Source organism: Stenella coeruleoalba (assembly GCF_951394435.1).
Source record: "Stenella coeruleoalba genome assembly, chromosome: 16".
Classification (NCBI taxonomy): Eukaryota; Metazoa; Chordata; class Mammalia; order Artiodactyla; family Delphinidae; genus Stenella; species Stenella coeruleoalba.
The window spans coordinates 68,523,375-68,542,660 of NC_137162.1; the positions used below are offsets into that span (position 1 = coordinate 68,523,375).

At 39.9% G+C, this 19,286-nt stretch overlaps 1 protein-coding gene across 1 annotated transcript in view; it reads right to left on the reverse strand.

The window, feature by feature from the left end:
• REEP3 (receptor accessory protein 3) overlaps nt 1–19,286 on the reverse strand; it is a 100,744-nt gene that overhangs the window by 19,496 nt on the left and 61,962 nt on the right. The window contains exons 3-5 of the mRNA XM_079900225.1: nt 4,980–5,056; nt 2,461–2,581; nt 2,174–2,287 (exon numbers count right to left, since the gene is read on the reverse strand). Coding sequence (XP_079756351.1) covers nt 2,174–2,287; nt 2,461–2,581; nt 4,980–5,056 — 312 coding nt within the window. The remainder of the gene's footprint in view (nt 1–2,173; nt 2,288–2,460; nt 2,582–4,979; nt 5,057–19,286) is intronic.

Sequence of the window (19,286 nt, forward strand, 5' to 3'; positions counted from 1 at the left end):
GTGGGATCTTAGTTCCCCAACCAGGGATTGAACCCTGGCCCTCGGCAGTGAAAGCACGGAGTCCTAACCACTGCACCGCCAGGGAATTACCAGATAATGCTTATTTTCATAGTGGAGGGCAAGGGGTAGGCTCTAAGCAACCAAAGATGAGGTAAAATTTTCAGTTAGTGAATACAGACATTCAGCTTGACAGTAGTAGCCTGTGAGGGTAAAGACTGTATCTATTTTGTTCATTGCTGCATCCCAAGCACCTACCATATGGTAGTCATTAAATACATACATAGGGACTTCCCTAGAAGTCCAATGGGTAAGACTCTGGCTCCCAATGCAGGGGGCCCGGGTTCAATCCTTGGTCAGGGAACTAGATCCCACATGCTGCAACTAAGACTGGGTGCAGCCTAAATAAATAAATAAATAAATATTAAAAAACATACATACATATAGATGTTAAATACATTAAATACATATATGTTGAATAAATATATCGGATGTTAAATACTGATGGCAGCAAAGTATGTATAAAATAAAAATAAATAAGAAGGGAACCAGGATAAGATAATCTAGTTGGGGTTTCTGATTCCTCACACAGAGTTTGGAAGTAGTAAGTCAAAATAAAATAAATATCCTACAAAATAGTGACAATATGTAGGGAGGTGTTTCACAGAGTATGCAGGATTATAAACTATATTTAAGTGTTAAAGTGAAGAGAGCAAGGACTTCCCTAGTGGTGCAGTGGTTAAGAATCCGCCTGCCAAAGCAGGGGACGTGGGTTTGCACCCTGGTCCAGGAAGATCCCACATGCCGGGGTGGGGGTGGGGGCAGCAACTAGGCCCGCGCACCACAGCTACTGAGCCTGCGCACTATAGCCTGCAAGCCACAACTACTGAAGCCAGCGCGCCTAGAGCCCATGCTCCACTACAAGAGAAGCCACCGAGATGAGAAAGTCCACGTACCGCAAAGAAGAGCGGACCCCGCTCGCCCACCGCAACTAGAGAAAGCCTGCGCACAGCAACGAAGACCCAATGCAGCCAAATAAAGAAAAAAAAAAGTAAAGAGGGCAAATGGGATTTGTGTGCTTCTATGTTTCCTAAAACAATGTTCTAAAATGTCTATATTTTCTAAGCAATTTTTTTTTCTAAGCAATTTTTGATGTCGAAAGTTAATTTTTTGCCATAGAATCACGTTGAATGTTGCTTTTAAGTATGGAAAACTCAGAAAGCATCTTCTTTGGGGTGTAAATAAATACGCGTACTTCATTTGTAAAGTTAAATGATGCTAAATTTTGTAACAAAAGAAAGCAAGAAGCCCTCGGTCCCCTTCTCTCCATCCCCCTGCAGGCAACCACTTTAAAACCTCTACTTTCATATACAGCAGATGAGGACTTTAGTTCTCTTCCACCTCATTTTCTCCTCCTCGCCATCCTCCCAATTGAGAAGTTAAGTCAATCACCGATGGTTACTTAGAAAGTCACACTCAGCACTTTCTGGATCTGAAACCTATTTTCCTTCCATACACTACACACCAAAACCAATTATGCTACGGTATTTAAAATAAACCACACTAATTACTACATGCAAAGAAATCCAAAAGCCATAATGCGAATTTTCACAGAAGGCATTCATTCCTTTGATAATTTGGCTTGCAAAACACAACACATGACATTAGTAATTGGCTAAGTAAAATCTTAAGTTTTAAGAACAGAAATTTTTCATGCCTTATTTTGAATAATCAGTTACCTCAAACTGGTTGAAGTATGGGTGCAGAAGTAAGCCAGAAATCCTACCAAGATATTGCCATGGAGAGAGAGAGGGAAAAAACACCAAAGACAGAGAAAGAAAGAATGGTCATCTTTACTAAAGGTGATTTACTCAAAACTATTTTAAGGTTATAAAGTAGGAAAATTATGACAAAATGACATTTTCCAGTATGTTTTACTTACTAACTAGCTCTCATTTTGTCATCAATTAAGAGTTTCAAAATATCCAACAATTATAGAAAACACATGTTAAAATGCCTTTAAAATAATCTACTTGTTTTTTTTCTAGTATTACAAAAATAAACAGAAGGTAAATTTGTGCCAGAATTTTATAATGATCTGAAGTAAAAAGCCACCCTACTTTATTCATTGACAATGTGACACTGGATTAAAAAAAAAAGGTAAATAAAAAATTACCTTCACTGCTGCAGTGACAGCAGCAGTAGCTGCTAAATTTAAACCTTGCCGCCCAAAGTTTACCATAGTCTCATAGCCTCGTTCCTTTGCTTGTACAATATAATCATCAATCTCCTAGAAAAAAAATCAAACCCACAAATATTAATTTTATTTAAAAAGAGTGTCAAGAAGCTGAAAACTGGGACTTCTCCCCCTTAACATAATAGTTTCACTCACTTTATAGCATATAGCATGTGATGATATACCTTTCTAATAAGTGATTTGTGGAAATAATCTGTATATCTTACCCTTTCCTTTGAAGAAAGTAGTGGATGAAGGAATTTTCTATATATTAAACTTGCTCCTTTGGTATAGGGAGAGAGCAGCCATATGACAAAAGCAATCTTAAGCTCATAGTACAGGGGGAACCTAACGAGAAAAAATTAGAAAAAAACGCCAGTGAAAATAAAGTACAGACCATGAGGAAATTGCAAAAAAACCTTTTTACAAAGTTCAGTCACTGGGTTAAGTTTTCACATGTAAAAAGTTGTGATCAGGGAAACAACCATGTTTGCACTGACAAAATCTCATTAACTATACAGATCAGAGCAACCTGACCCCTGGAGTGATTCACACCCTCTAGTACAAGATTGCTCCGTTTAGACAAGCACAGCCAAGCTGCCAAACTGACTGTGGCAGTTCAGAGAGGGCATTAATAGCATTTATAACCATGATAGTAAGGTACACCCACCCTGTCTGCAGAGCGTAGCTGTTATGGCATTACCTGGACACACCTCCAAGCATCAGGAGTCACCTTTATAAGCGCCAAGTGTACAGTGTTACACCATATACACATCTCCTTCCCTTAGAACTCCCAGAAAACGCCCCCTCCAATTTCATTTGGCCAGAACCGCAGCACTTGACAGACCTAAACTGTTCACTTGAAAGGAGAATGGAATTGCCATTGTGGTAACCTGGGAATTAGGGTAATATACCAATGCCCCTTCCCACTTGATTTTTCAGTGCCTTCTCCGTAGGCTGAATACACTTCCTCAAGCAATGACCATGGCTTTAGCCATGTGACCTGCTTTGGGCAACAGAATGTGAGTGTGACATATGTCACATGCAAGGAGACGCTTTAAATGCCCTTTGACTCCCTCACCTCAACACCCCTAACCTCTTGCTTTCAACTTTTGTTTTTGGCCACGAGAACAGCTGCTTCTTCAGCCTTGGTCCTTGAACAAGAAGACACTTGAAACTGAGCTGAGCCCAGTAAAGTTGCAGCCAACCATTTGTCCTCAAATAGCTTGAGCAAGAAATGAATGTTTGTTTTTCTAACCCATTGTGCTTTTAGGGTTGTTTGTTGCCACAGCAAAAGTTAACTAATACATCATGAGGAGACCAGCATCTTGTGGTACATGAAGCACTAAGATACATGACAAAAAAAAAAAATCTGGGCTCTTCTGATGAGACAGATGGGCAGGGGGCAGTGAGGAATGACTCTTGTGTAGTCTACAAAGGGTCTCTGCAGTGCAGTTACAGAGGAGTTTCTGGACTACCATTGCTCGTGGTAAGCTTTTTCTACGTTGTTTACTTTTTAATAGTGTATATGTGCTACATCTGCAATCAGGAAAAAAAAAATAGAAGTCTTTAAAGAGAGAGCATTGAAATTTAACAGACCTAGTGTGGCTTGGAATCTGTGTTCTGCCACTTAAAAACAAACAAACAAACAACCCTCCCCAAACCCCTACACCAAAACATAACAGGTAAATAAATGAGCTGTGGGACAGAGGAAGAGAAAGATCAATGCAGATACAGAGAAGTTGAAAAATAAAGGCAGGTCATTAAGAACATTTAAGTCTGATGACTTCTGTTTTTTCCTAGTAATCCAATGTGACCTAGTGTGCTATGAGAATATGATGAGAATAGCGAAGTCAGAAAGACAGTTTAAGCAGAGAACAGTTAAATGTTTGAAACAGATGCAGGAGGGAATGGAAGTAGCCACTGACCAAAAGCAAGTAAAAGGAATCGTGACTTTCAAACTGATACCAATATGAGCAGCTGATTGATTTTTTTCAGCTCAACTGGTAGTCTGGGTAAAGAAGCAAAGAAAAGCAATTGTTGGGCTAATTTAGGATGAAGGTTTGTGCAGCAAAGGCGGTTTAAGATAGTGGCAAGGTAGTAAAAGTTTAAAGAGCTTGAAAGGAGGATTTCTCCAAGTGATGGAAAGGTATAGATGGAAATACACTACTGAAATACAGCACAAGGAGATTCAAGTTGTTCCATTAAGTATTGCTCCTCAGTAAAATGTTAAATCCTCGAGGATATAAACATGCTTTAATTTTGCCCCATGCTGTTTGGAATAGAGCAGTCAAGGAGCTGGTGTTGGGGGGTGTTTCTGTGTGGATTTGACATCATCCAGTTTGAATGTTTGTAGATGAGACTTTTAAGGATGGGGTGGGAGCGCTAAAACCAGATGCTGTGGGATTCAAAAGAGGAGTCGTTTAGGAAGTAATCAAGAAAAAATAGTCTGAAGTCATCAGTGTGGAAAAAAGATAACGACAACCAAGTTTTCTCTATTCCAAGGTAGTGGGAGTTGTGTGGGAGATGGGCAGGGAGTGGCATGTGGGGAGGATGAGCCGCCTTCACCTGGGGGATTTCAAAAGGAAAGTAATGTTCTTGTGGGGAACCCACATGAAGAAAATGATACAATGGATAATTAGGTAGACTGATCAAATTCACTCAGTTAACAGCTGGAGCAGGATAAGAACTCAGGACACCTGATCAAGAGTCTATAGTCTGGCCTTTTGCCAACACTAGAACTTACCAAGCAACTGTCTGATCTGCTACTGTTTCAGTCACAGTATAGAGAGCAAAGACAATCCAGTACATCATCCATCGAACCTGTAAAACAATAAAAATATGTATGAAATAATATACCAAAGTTATCTGCAACTCTGAAAAACTGTATATATCATACATAGTACGTTGGATTAAATGCAGAAGGCGATGGTTTAATTCTCAACAGGTTTTATGTCTGAGTTCCTCATATCACTACATCAGTAGTCTTGGGATATAAGAATCAAATAATAACAAATCTCTAGGCTTTGATACAATACAATGTAGGAACCGAAATGAGAGAATTGAAAAAATAGGACATGTTTTTCTTAACTGGAGGAAAATTCTTTAAAAGATCTTATCTACATGCTCCCTTATGAAGATTACTAGCTATTTAATTATTATACAAATCATATAGTATATGTATGATATGACCACATTTAATCTTTATTAGTCTTTCAAATTTTGCATTCCTTATTTCTCAATATATAGAAACTATTCGGAAACCAAAGAACAATCCTGGGTTTGTTACACCCATAATGCTAGTCATCCACTTTGCAAGTCTAAGGTTAGTGTCTTCTTCCTCTTGCCCTAAATACAAGCCTGTAATCTTTCACATATCCTTTTCCTTCGACTCCAATACCACAAGAGTAGTTGCAATAGACCAAATGTTTGTGTCCCCTCAAAATTCATATGCTGAAATCCTAACCCTGAATGTGTACCAGAAGGTGGGGCCTTTGGGAGGTTTTTAGGTCATGAGGGTAGTGTCCTCATGAACGTGAATGGTGTCCTTATAAAAGAGACCCCAGAGAGCTCTCTCTGCTCTTCCACCATGTGAGGACATAGCAAGAAGATGGCCATCATAAACCAGGAGGTGGGCCCTCACCAGACATGGGGTCTGCTGGCACTTTGATCTTGGACTTCTCAGCCTCTTAAACTGTGAGAATAAATTTCTGTTGTTTATAAACCACCTAGACTATGGTATTTTTGTTATAGCACCCTGAAAGAACTAAGACAGTAGTTCAGGACATCTTTACCTCTTGCCTGGAATAGAGCATCCTAAAAGGTCCTCAAGACTCTGGTATCTCTGTACCAATCCTTTTCATGGAATGCTGCCATATTAATTTTATCTTGAACTCATTCTCACAAATGAGTGAGAATACACCTTTCCACCTTCCTAAGCACAGAGACTCTCATCTCTCATGTAGGTTGGATTTTCCTTAAGGGTTAAAATCTCTGCTTTTCAACCTAGGTGTCCATCGATAGATGAATGAATAAAGAAGATGTGGTACATATATACAAAGGAATATTACTCAGCCATAAAAAGAAACAAAATTGAGTTATTTGTAGTGAGGTGGATGGACCTAGAGTCTGTCATACAGAGGGAAGTAAGTCAGAAAGAGAAAAACAAATACCGTATGCTAACACATATATATGGAATCTAAAAAAAAAAAAAAAAAAAAGTTCTGAAGAACCTAGGGGCAGGACAGGAATAAAGATGCAAACGTAGAGAATGGACTTGAGGACACGGGGAGGGGGAAGTGTAAGCTGGGACCAAGTGAGAGAGTAGCAGCGACATATATATACTACCAAACGTAAAACAGCTAGCTAGTGGGAAGCAGCCACATAGCACAGGGAGATCAGCTCGGTGCTTTGTGACCACCTAGAGGGGTGGGATAGGGAGGGTGGGAGGGAGGGAGACGCAAGAGGGAGGGGATATGGGGATATATGTATACGTATAGCTGATTCACTGTGTTATACAGCAGAAACTAACACAACATTGTAAAGCAATTATACTACAATAAAGATGTAAAAAAAAAAACCCTCCACTTTCTCAATAATATAATAATGGCTAACAATAATACACAAAACCATGACAACCATAGGCCAGGGACTGTACTAAGTGTATCACATATATTAATTCACTTATCCCCACAACAACATTAGGAAGTAGGAAACATAATTATATGATTATAAGGAAACGGTGGCAGAGAGAGGTAAAATGACTTATTCAAGCTTCCTGACTCTGGAATTGGTGCTATTAACCAATTTTGCCACGTACAGAAAGAAATGTGAGGAATTGCTGAAGGCGAGGTCCAAGAATAACCACTACTTCCCTCGTTCTCATCCCAATAAGATGACAAAAAACCAAAAATTAGGTCTCTATAATGAGCTAGAATTGACCTATTTAGTTTTAATACAGATGCTTGTTTGGGTATTCCATAAACAATAAGGAACTATAACTCAGGTAGCTTTAACAGTTTTCTATGTTCATAGAGAAATCAATTAATAATAGCCATGAAAAACTTTTGAAGCAATGTGTTGTGACATATGCGTAATAATTTACCCAAGAGCTTAGAAAATTGCCTGAAGCAAATAGTAGGGCACGTTATCTCTATTTAAAATACAACGAAATTGGTTTACAAGATTATCATCTCAAATTAAAAAAGAAAGTTAGACCAAATATTCTCTTTAGTTTTTCACTTTTCATAAGTTATCTTAAATCCCTCACTGCTGCCAGTTCCAAGCTTTTGTCCCAATATGGGGATTTTCTTCCAGGGCTAAAATCCTATGTTTTTTCTCCCCGCCCCTTTCTATTTAAAGGAAAGTGAGGCTCTCACATGAGTTCCTTCATTTAGCTTTTCCAAATCAAACAGTAATTTAGTACTCTTACCGTTCAACTGTATTCACAAGGTTATCCCCTCAAAAAGAAATGAAGAAAAAAAGCCCCTGCAAACAAAACAACGCACTTTCACTGAGCCAGAAGGGACCTTGGTGGCGATCAAGTTTTTTGAACTACATAAGCCTTTATTGAAAAAAACTGTAAAACAATTACAAAAAAACCAGCTCTGGTTGGTCCTCCCATTCTATCCACCGTCGGACTCTTGAGGAAACTCCAAGAAACCCTACTGCTCCATGGGGCAGAGTTCGAAAATAAGTAACCTGGCAAACTCCTCTCATTTTACTGAGGGCCAAAGTAAGCACGTTGTGCAAGGTCGCCAAGCTGGGAAATGGGCGCAGGAGGGCACAGTCTACTTTGAAGCCTGAACCAGGCAGATTTTCAAACAAGCAGCTGCCATCAGACCAACCTTTTCAGCTCTCTTTTCCCTCTCCGGCACTCAGCCTGGGGATTTCAGTGTAAACGTTACCACCTTCTTTCCCGGGAAAGTGGTGGCTTGAGTTAAATGGTCTCTCTCATAGGAACTTTAGGAAACTTTCAGAAAAATAAATGATTTAAGTCAACGCTTGTTATTTTTCATTATTTTACTATTTCACAACAGTCATTATGGTTGTGATCTTCCAAATGGATAACAACGATAAAAAATACCCCACAGGGCTTCTCTGGTGGCGCAGTGGTTGAGAGTCCGCCTGCCGATGCAGGGGACACGGGTTCGTGCCCCGGTCTGGGAGGATCCCACATGCCACGGAGCGGCTGGGCCCGTGAGCCATGGCCGCTGAGCCTGCGCGTCCGGAGCCTGTGCTCCGCAACGGGAGAGGTCACAGCAGTGAGAGACGTGCGTACCGCAAAAAGACAAAAAAAAAAAAAAACAAAACAAACAAACAAAAAGAAACAACCCACAAATAGTCATAATTTACCTGTTAATAGGGTTGAGTAGAGGTGAAAGGAACTGCACAGATAGCTAATGTTTGGTGATACTCCCTGAAAGACTACTTCTCAAATAAACTAGAGCTGCTACAGTCCCACAGGTTTTAAAAGCACCCTGGCTTCAGTAAAGTCAAGTGTTAATTCAGTTTTCAAATTCATTTTAAACCCCACCAAATAAATAAGTACTTTCACGTATATAATGTTTATCTCTAAAAAGAAAAAATTTATTTAGGTTGTGAGAATATGCAATAATGCCAAAAATTAAAAAAGGGAGAAAAGAAGAAAAAGAAGGCTCTATCTTTTTAGTTAAAAAACAACAACAAACTATATACTCAATAGGGTATTCCTAGACATTTTCCTGAGATATCGGCTACAATTTTATATAAGCAAAACTCCATGGTTCTAATTTATCTTTAATGAATATATTCTTTGACCATCTGCTCTCATAAACTTATGGATTTTTTTGTTGTCCTCATTAGAAAGATGGACCTTAAATATAGTTGAGTTGAGGTAATAATTAAATGAATTCAATGAGTGTGTGTTATTCACAGGAACAAGCACAAAGAAAGTTAACCTTGAAAAGATATTGCTTTCTTTTTTCTGTTAATGGTTGGGATTTTATACCAAACGATTACTCAGCAAAGCTTTCATTAAAACTATACCTCAAGGCTGCTCAGCCTACTGTTTAAGGTCTAGCCCAAAGGAAATAACAGAAAGAAGTCGAGGAGAGAAAGAAAAGAAGGAAGAAAGGAAGGAAGGAAGGAAGGAGGGAGGGAGGGAGGGAGGGAAGGAGGGAAGGAAGAAAGAAAAAAGAGCAAGTCACAAAATTAGAATTATAAATATGTGGAGATAAAATATTCTTTAGATCGACAGAAAACATCAATAACAAAATGCAATACTAAAACAAAAAACTAGTAGGAAAACAATCACACTGATAATCTTATGACTGTATATAACCAAATATAATAGAAATAAGTGTCATTAAAATGTTATGCAAATGAAAGACTGTAACTTAAAAGGTAACTGTAATAAACCACAATCTACCTTTAAAATTACTGGAAAAAAGAATTGATGTTCTTAAGATAGTGGGAACAAGTACTATTTCTTTCCAGTTCAGAAACAATTGGTAAAATCGACAAAACTGTTGTTTAGGTATCTTCATGAGAACAATGAGTAATAAGAAAGCTACTCAACTTTTTCTTAAAATTCTCTTTGATTCCAGGGAATTGAATTATCCAGCAAAGTGGAGCTTATACCTATAAGCACTAAGATGGACACACACACACATCCTACTTTTGATACATCTTTCATATCAAACATAATTTAGACTATTCCTAAGGACTCAGGTGGGCTCATTATATATAACACTCATTGACACAACTGTAGCAAACCCTACCTACTTCACATCATGGGAATAGAAACAGGAATATAACAGCTTCTGTCCTCAAGGAGTTAACATTTTACTGGGGAGAAAAACGGGTAAATAACAGTGATTTTAAAAATGTTCTTCTGTTTTTACTACATTAGATGCCCTAGTTCCCAGTATGAGTCAAGAGCACAAGTTTGAGGAAAGCTTATTAAAGGGACTATTTATAAAGTTGTGGGTGAGGTTCAGGAAAACCAACAAAGGATAGTAGTTCACCCTTGAGCTAGAGACAGCAGGAACTGACGTTATCCCCTTGGTGTGAAGAAGGGAGGACAGGGAAGGGTTTCATGGGATCCAGACAGGGTAACCGTAGGGGAGAGCTGTAGCCTCAGGTAGACAGTCACAGCCAACCTGCAGTGGCAGGGAGACCAGTACTCCGACTGCATGCTCACCCTGCCATCTGATCTTCTGCAGGAGCCTCTCATGAGCCAAACCCAAAGGGAAGTCAGACATAATGCAGCCTGTAAGGACTGGCCTCCTGGGCCCCAAGTGAGGCAGAGCAAGGTGGAGCGTGGGGAAGAAACTCCCCTGGAGGGGCAGGTGGTAGGTCCCAGCGCTATTCAGCCTGTCTGCTCTTGGAAACATATCAGGAATCAAAGTCATTTCTCACCCTTTCCACAGACACCTCCCCAGGGCACATGACCATCATCTCCTGTCTGGATTATCCCTATAGCGTCCTAACTGATTGCTCTGCTTTTTTGGGTCTTTTGCACACATCACTGAGTGTCTCCTTAACGAGCAGGTCATTCCTTTGCTCAAACCCCTCCGATGACCCCCCCTCAGGATTCTTACCTCAGCCTACAAGGCCCTGTGGATCTGGCACCTCAGCTGCCTCTCTGGCCTCATCTTCTCCTCTTCCTCCTTCCCTTGTTCTGCTCCAGTCACATTGGCCCTTTACTGTCCTTCCTGTGTAAGGTAATGTTCCTGCCTCAGGGCCTTAGTACATGCTATTTCCTTGTTGAAATGCTCTTCCCTCAGTTTCTCACTTGCTTCAGGTCTCTGCTCAAATATTCATCCAAGAGGCCTTTCCTGACCACTTGTTTAAAGTAACAATGTCGTTCTAACTCCCTTATCATGACTTATTTTTCTCTTTAGCACATATCACATATCATAGACACATCTAACAAATATTCAATTTTTTTCCTGCCTTTCCTTACTAGAATGTAAACTCCAAGAGGACAAAGATTTTCATTTTTTTCACTACTACATTTTTTTCACTACTAAATCCTCTGCGCCTGCAATTCATAAACATATGAATTGTTGCATGAATATGGGGCTGCTTAGTGTGCTCCTTTACGTCAGGACTGCAAAAGGCTGGACGGTAGACAAGAGGTAAAGACATGACAATTAAATATAGAGGAGTCTTTTAAGAGACCTGGTTTAAAAAGAAAAAAAGGGGAAATAAAAAATAGCAGGAGGCAAAAGGAAAGCATGTGTACAGCCTCAAGGACTGAACATTTTACTGGAGAGATAATGAGATTCAAATTATGAGAAAGCAGGAATACTTAATGGAACAAGATCTTGAATGAGACAGACAAGAATAATATTAGAAAGTAGAGTGGGATCAAGAAAGACTCAGGGGGACTTCCCTGGTGGCACAGTGGGTAAGACTCCACACTCCCAATGCAGGGGACCCAGGTTCGATCCCTGGTCAGGGAACTAGATCCCACATGCATGCCACAACTAGGCGTTCGCATGCCACAACTAAGAAGCCCACGTGCCACAACTAACACCCGGCGCAACCAACCAACCAACCAACCAAATAAATAAATAAATGTTTAAAAAAATAAAAAGAAAGAAAGAAACAGGGATGCATCTTCCTCTGGGATAGAAGGAAAAGAATAGTGGCCATGCTGGGAAGAGGGCTGAAGTGGTTCATAGTTGAGGACCTCTATCTTTACTCTGCAGTAGGAGGGCAGGTCATCTTTTAAGGCTGGGGATGGGTGGGAAGGAGAGTGGACTTGAAAAGAGTAGTAAAGGTTTTTACAAGTTGTCTATATGGATGGAAAAAGACCTGCCTAGTGTAGAGATGGAAGAGGTTATGTGACCAAGGATGCTCTCCACTGCTCTGGGTGTCAGAGCTAGTGGGCTGCAAAGAAAGGTCTAGGATGGTGAAACCAGACAGGTGTGGAGGTGACAGCTTGCTGTCCATAAAAAGACAGAATAATGGAGTGGTGGCTGGGGAGTGGCCCAGCCAGGGCCGTGCTTCTCAGTCTAACCTCTGAGGGAGGAAGGGCCACGTGTCCTGTTCTCACCGACAGAATCTTAGCTGAGGCTTTTGAGTAGGGCTGGGTCTCCCCCACAGGCTCTCTCCCTTCCTGTGGCTGGGAGGGCAGGGGGCAGAGCAACCTTGGAATCTATTTGTTCAAGATGGGCAGGGCCCTAGTTCTTACACGGTTGCTTGAGAAGCATTTCTTGCTGAAGTCAACACTAACCTGGACCGTCATGTGAGAGAGGAAAACATTTCTGTATTCCCTCAGCCATTGCATTTTTTCCCGCATTTTGTGATTACAGCAGCTTAGCCTACCCTAATATAAAAGGCTATCCTCTAGTCTCTATGGAGAGTGAGAGGGCAAGGCCATAGTAGCCACGGTTCCAGAACTAGGTGGACATTGGTCACAGTGCCATTGGCTGCCATCTGTGACACAGCTAATGCCCTGGTTGGCAGTGATGGGTGCTACTACCACAGTGATCTGGAAATGGAGAAGAGGACTTTCCTTTTAAGAAACTCTGGCTGAGATATCCCCAGGGGACTCTCAGAAGTATTGGGGAAGAAACTGGAGGATAGGCAAGATTGATATTCTCATGCAGCAGACTGGGGCAGAGTCAGAGAAATACTATTTCAAATTACTACTGTGATCCTTTGGCAAGTGTGGCTTCTATCTGGGTGAATTTGTTATCATTTGTATTGTCAGTATATGTGACTTAAGGCAATCCCCTGCTGCTTTCAGTAGGCCAAGGAATCAGATAAATAAGCTTGTTAGAAATATGCATAAAGTTTAAAGTCATTATATTCTGAGTGGTAGGTCAAGATATCCAAAAAATAAAATGCATAAAAGTCGGTGGGAAGGCTACATGAAAAAAGTTGTTCAATGGTCTATTCTGCCTACTTTGCTTTGTTTTCTTTCCCAGGAGTACACCTAATGCCTACTACAGTACCTGGTACAAAGTAAATGCTCAAAAATATTTATGTAAAGAATTAGTGACCTGGGCTAACTTATAAGCAAGAATATAATTTCCATTTTCCCTAAGTATTTGGTAATAAAGTTCTTTTGAAGTGGTCACAATGAAATGGCAATCACTTATCGATTTTGGGACACTTTACCCACTATGTGTTTCATTACTAGAGAAATGTGATGAATGTTTTAATTAAAAATAAAATATTTATAAATAAAAGATTACTCAAATAGAATGTTAAAATCATTTAAATATCAAAATGAATTTATTTTCTAAGAAAATGTACTCCTGTAATCAGGCAAGTTCTTCTGAAAATTATGGAGTCAACTGTGATATAAATAAAACCATAGTATCTAAAATTACATTCTGGTTTACATAGTGCACGGATCAGATTATCCTACTTAACAAGCCAGCACTTGCTTTATTACTCAAAATCCATAAGGCTTTTATAAAGACTTAGCATTTCGGAAACCCAGACAGTCACGTGATAGTGTTCTTGCTTTACTCTCTGAAAGGAATTAGGATAGTTTAAGCCTGAGTGAATACTGTAAAATGAATGTACTCATAGGCTAAATTTACTATCAAAAGACCATGCTCCATTTAAGAGGTATGCGTTTACCTACCCCTGATGCCAAAAGAAAAGGAGGCCTCATTTCATGGGTTTTAAACATTTTTAAACAAAACAAGTTTTTATGATTTAACATTCTTAGACAAAATTTTTAATGAAATTGATTTAGATCCCAGGACAAACAAATAGAGCAAACAAAAAGTGAACTGTGACCGTAAAATAATCCTCATGATTTCCATCACGGAAGTTGAGACCAATGCACGGGCATATTTATGTACGGGAATATCATGTTCTGGTGGGAGGCTCGTTGCTATAGATTTGCAAGAGTTATGGAATAGTGGTTAGGGCATATTAATTAAAAAGCATTTTTCTTAAATTGTGTCTTTATATAAGTTATTCTTGCTATGCTATGAGCATTGTGATATTATGACAGCAATGATATTAACAATGATGTATGTTAAATCAGTGGTCCCCAGCCTTTTTGGCGCCAGGGACCGGTTTCGTGGAAGGCAATTTTTCCACGGACGGGGGTGGGGGATGGTTCAGGCAGTAAAGCGAGCGACGGGCAGCGGTGGGGAGCGATGGGGAGCGGCAGATGGAGCTTCGCTCGCTCACCCGCCACTCACCTCCTGCTGTGCGGCCAGGTTCCTAACAGGCTGTGGACCGGTACCGGTCTGCTGCCCAGGGGTTGAGGACCCCTGTGTTAAAAGATATAACTGTACTAAATGATACTTGCACGATGAAAGAAAAAGGTGATATATTAATTTGACAAATATTACTCAAGGCCTATTACAAACAAAACCCATTGACATAAAATAGTCATAAACCTAGATGTCACGGCATTCCTACCCTCAAGAAGCTTTCATGGGAGGGATGAGTAAAAGAAGACATATAAAAGGATAATAATAAGCGATCACTGGCGCCTGTGTGTTGGATCCAGCATATAACTACTAATATTTTTTATATATTCATTTGCCTTGTATGAATTAAATTTCTTCATTTCCAAAGGAAAGCCTTCCCTAACTGCCTCTACCCCTCTCCAAAGGTCATATATAATTTTTGTGCACGCTACTTTCTCTTTGTGGCGTATCTGTGAAACGGTTTGTATAACATCTGTCTCTGCTTTTTGACCCTAACAACCAATAGGGACTGCAATTGTCTTGTTCATCATCATGTTCCCAGGACCTAGCACCCCTGTGCCTAGTAAAGCAAAAACAGGGGGAGCCTTTTACTTAACAGTTTCTTAATTTTAAGATCTGAATTGATGTAAGATTCAAACAAGTAACTCTGGACTGCAAACAGCAATTTATAACATACAGCATAGTCTATTTTGTCAAAGTTGTTTTCAAAGTTTTCAGAGATTAAACAACTTTCCAATGTCTCTTAATTTCAGATTCTTTGAATTATAAAGCAATTAATGCTTGTTTTTAAGAAAGAATGAAAAACTACACATGCCTAATGATTTCAATTATAACCACACTAAGTAAATCCAGGGCATAAAATGCTAAACTATGCTTCACTGGAAAAAAATATCCTTGCTGAGGCTGAAAAGAAATAAACACTGCTGAATTTCAGACCACCCAAAGAGAACTTTATTTTCCGACCATTATTAGTTATTCCCTCAAGTCAGTTCACCTAAAACACTCATTCTATACCACATTTCAGAGACCACAGACAGATCTGCTAATAGAGATTTCTTTAGAAACGGTATAGAGTTGAAAAGATTTCTCCTGTTTCACTAACATTATGCAATAATTTGGTTACTTCATAATGATTTTTCCCCATTAAAAACAAAGGAACAAAATGTGAGAAATCAAATAGAAAAACTCCCTCTTTTATCCAACCCAGATGGCTCAATTATGGGATTTTTCCCAGAGCTGTGCTAAGTTAGAAGCATGCTTGAAAATAAGCTAGTTGAATTTCAATCCACAGTGAATAAGACCTTGGTTGAAATAGTTTTTTTTTTTTTTTTCTTTAAAAAGAGGGAGGGGCTTCCCTGGTGGCGCAGTGGTTGAGAGTCCACCTGCCGATGCAGGGGACACAGGTTCGTGCTCTGGTCCGGGAAGATCCCACATGCCATGTAGCGGCTGGGGCCGTGAGCCATGGCTGCTGAGCCTGCGCGTCCGGAGCCTGTGCTCCGCAACGGGAGAGGCCACAACAGTGAGAGGCCCGCGTACCGCAAAAAAAAAAAAAAAGAGGGAGCATGCGTTGGAGGTGAATATGTTAGACTAGGACTGATTTGGACCTCCTTGACTTTGGGGTACTTCTTCCCCCACTGACCCACTGTCTTCACTTTATAGCTTTCCAGGACTTGGATGTTTGGGAATCGGTTATACTTTCAGATGCTGAACTTGCAGCAACATGGTTTACCTGCAGTTTCCAGATGTCACTGCCGAAGACCTCACAGAATATCCTGTTGTTCTGAGGAAGAAAGCCTCACATTATACAGATGTATCTGGTGTTAAAATCAATTAAAATGGGGTAGATTGTAACTAGAAATGGATATTCTTTCACAAGATTGCCTTGGTCTTCCTCCATGTTCTTGAATCACAGAAGCCCCATGTATCTCATCCCTGACCTCAGTAGTTTGAGAAACTTGAGAGAAGGAAAAAGTGCAAAAATGTTTAAAAACTAGATGATAATTAATTTAAAAGGGGTGTTGAAAAGAAGATGTAAAAAGCAGGAATTGCTTACAGGAACTGTTCCCGGGAGCAGAATTTAGGAAGGAATGACCTCTTAGTTCAAAATAACTCTCTGCATCCACACTGGCTGAGAATTTGCACTTCACTTTTTGTATTATTTAAAGTCCTATTGATTTATGTGGGATAATAAATATCTAACAGAGACACCGTTCCACTTTTGACAGAACCACACAGAATTTCTCAGGATTTTAGCCTGGGACAGAGCCTATCCAGACAGAGAGGAGTAAACGGGGCTCAATGGCCATCCTAATTGTCATGTTTCCATGCTAGATTGTCATCCTACCTTCTTTATTCCCTTAGTGTTCCCAAAGTCTTGGCCCATTACATTTCCTATTTGAGGCATTCCCAAGGGCTGGCACCACTTCTTAGGAACGTAGGTCCTCCAGTTCCTCATGCATCTTCACATGGTCAGTTCCACCTTGCTATTTCCACAAGTGAACTAACCTAGCCACTAAAAGGTATGCTCTTTTCTCCAGGTGACTGACAGGGCTATGACTGACACAGTAAACGAAAATCTTCCTTCTTTAGGTAAGATACCACTTTCTATATACAAGTTGTAGCTTTATGTTATAGGCTCAACAGCATGCTTTAACATACAATAACCATTCACACAGTAAGAGCCAGCCTTTATACCACATGGGAAAACAGCATCTTCTCGAAAAGCAAAGACTGGTAAAAAAAAAACACCAAAAGCTCCGGGAAGAATAAATCTGTCATGACTGAAAGTGAGTCTGGGTTATCAAATTACTTTCCTTCAAAAGCATGTGCAGCCAGCCTCACACAGAGAACTGAGGTTCACATTTGGGTGAATGGAGAGAGAGGCAAGTTACAGAGCACTGGATAGTTGGGGTAAGGAAGGGATGGACGTGTGCCAGAGTGCAGGATAGTATGAAGACCCCAAGTAAACACAGTGAGAGGAAGAAAAAAGTGGGAGGAAAGGTACAGGAAGAAAGGTGGATGATTCTCAAGAAAAACTTCACTGATGTAGAAATTTTGTGTATGGCCAGCCCTACAACATGGAAGCTAGGAGAAAGTCCAACTCAATATCCTTACCCCCTTAATAGTATTATACAGTTAATTTTGTTAAAATATTATTTTTCTATGATATACTCCAAGTTGCTAGTCCATTTACATACAGATGTTTTCTAAAACAAACTATTTGTTATTTCATGCCCATCTTCCTACATATACTAAAAAAAGCACAACGTGGTAATTATTCACTTTTCACAATACAGTAAGATACCTCTTAATCAATGCTTTTCGATTTGGCTGTGGATAAGAATTACTTGGGGATTAAAAAAAATTATGTAGGGCTTCCCTGGTGGCACAGTGTTGGGAGTCCGCCTGCTGATGCAGGGGACGTGGGTTCGTGCCCCGGTCTGGGAAGATCCCACATGCCGCGGAGCCGCTGGGCCCGTGAGCCATGGCCGCTGAGCCTGCGCGTCCGGAGCCTGTGCTCCGCAACGGGAGAGGCCACAACAGTGAGAGGCCCGCATACCGAAAAAAGAAAAAAAAGAAAAATTATGTAGATTCCTAGGCCCCATCATCACGTGCAGAGAGAGGGCAGCTAGGTGTTTAAAAGGCAAGCTCCAAAAGTTTTTAATATGTAAGCAGACTTGAGAACATGCACAAAATTCTTGCTACCTGAAATGCGGTCTACAGGCCAGTAGCCTTGGCATCATCTGGGCACCTGCCGGAAATGCAGACTCTCAAGCCCAGGCCAGAACTACTAAATCAGAATCTGCATTTTAACAAGATCCCAGGGGGATTCCAATGCTCCTCAAAGTTTGAGAAGCACTGCGGCGGGAGACTGTTCTGTGTTTTTTCTGAAAATATCACTTAGAAGGAGGTGGTATCATTCATGAAAAGAATGTAAGAAGAGCCTTGGGTTTGGAGAAAAGATGAACTCAGTTTTGCATGATAATGCTGTTTAGATGTAAACAGCATTGTTTAGATGTAAACAGTTTAAATGTACCCTTTTTTTCATAACACTGTTTAGGCACATCATCATTACCAAAAAAAAAAAAAAAAACTGAAAAAAATAGAAGGAACTGAGTCTTTAGCCTACTTCTCAGAGCATTGTTTACCACTATCAGTTGAACAGACAAAAGCTTTGAGTAAACTACCCAGAGAAGGGCAGCCTACAGGCTCTTCTACCCAGAAGTTCCATGTGGAATGTCCCTGTTGTCTACTCATCCTAAGAGCCTGGAGCTATCTGCACACTGACCACTCGATGGAAACTCTCTCTCTCCCCAAGGTGGAAGTGCCCTTAGATTCTTCTCCTTAGGAGTAAACCTAAATCTGCCTCCTACAGAGAGAAAGTAAGAACATTGATGAGTAGGCCGAGATTATAGTCAAACAACATGTCATTGGCAAAAACGTCCTTAATTGGCTCTAATAATTTATTCTGGCAATCTTCTTAAGAAGAATATAACATAATAAAATGGAATTGTTAGATCTTCACTTAAAAGATGCTATTGAAAACCTTTGGAAGTTAATATAATATTTTAAAATAAAATTACTCAACTCAATCTACTTCTATGACTTTTCAAGACCTTTTGATGAATTTTTCCATTTTACCTGCAGAGTTTGGATCTGTGGTTTAAAAAAAAAAAGGAATCAGTCTATATTTATCCTGACAGACAAGAGATAGACAAAATATCCTATATTTGTATAATTCAATATATTTTAAAATTTTAGTTTTTCAAAAGGACTTCATCTTTTTACAATCTATTACATTTCTGAAGTAACATCTCTCTCATGAGCTTTTAAAATTACATGAGGTTTTCCGAAAGATTTTATTTTTCTTACTTAGC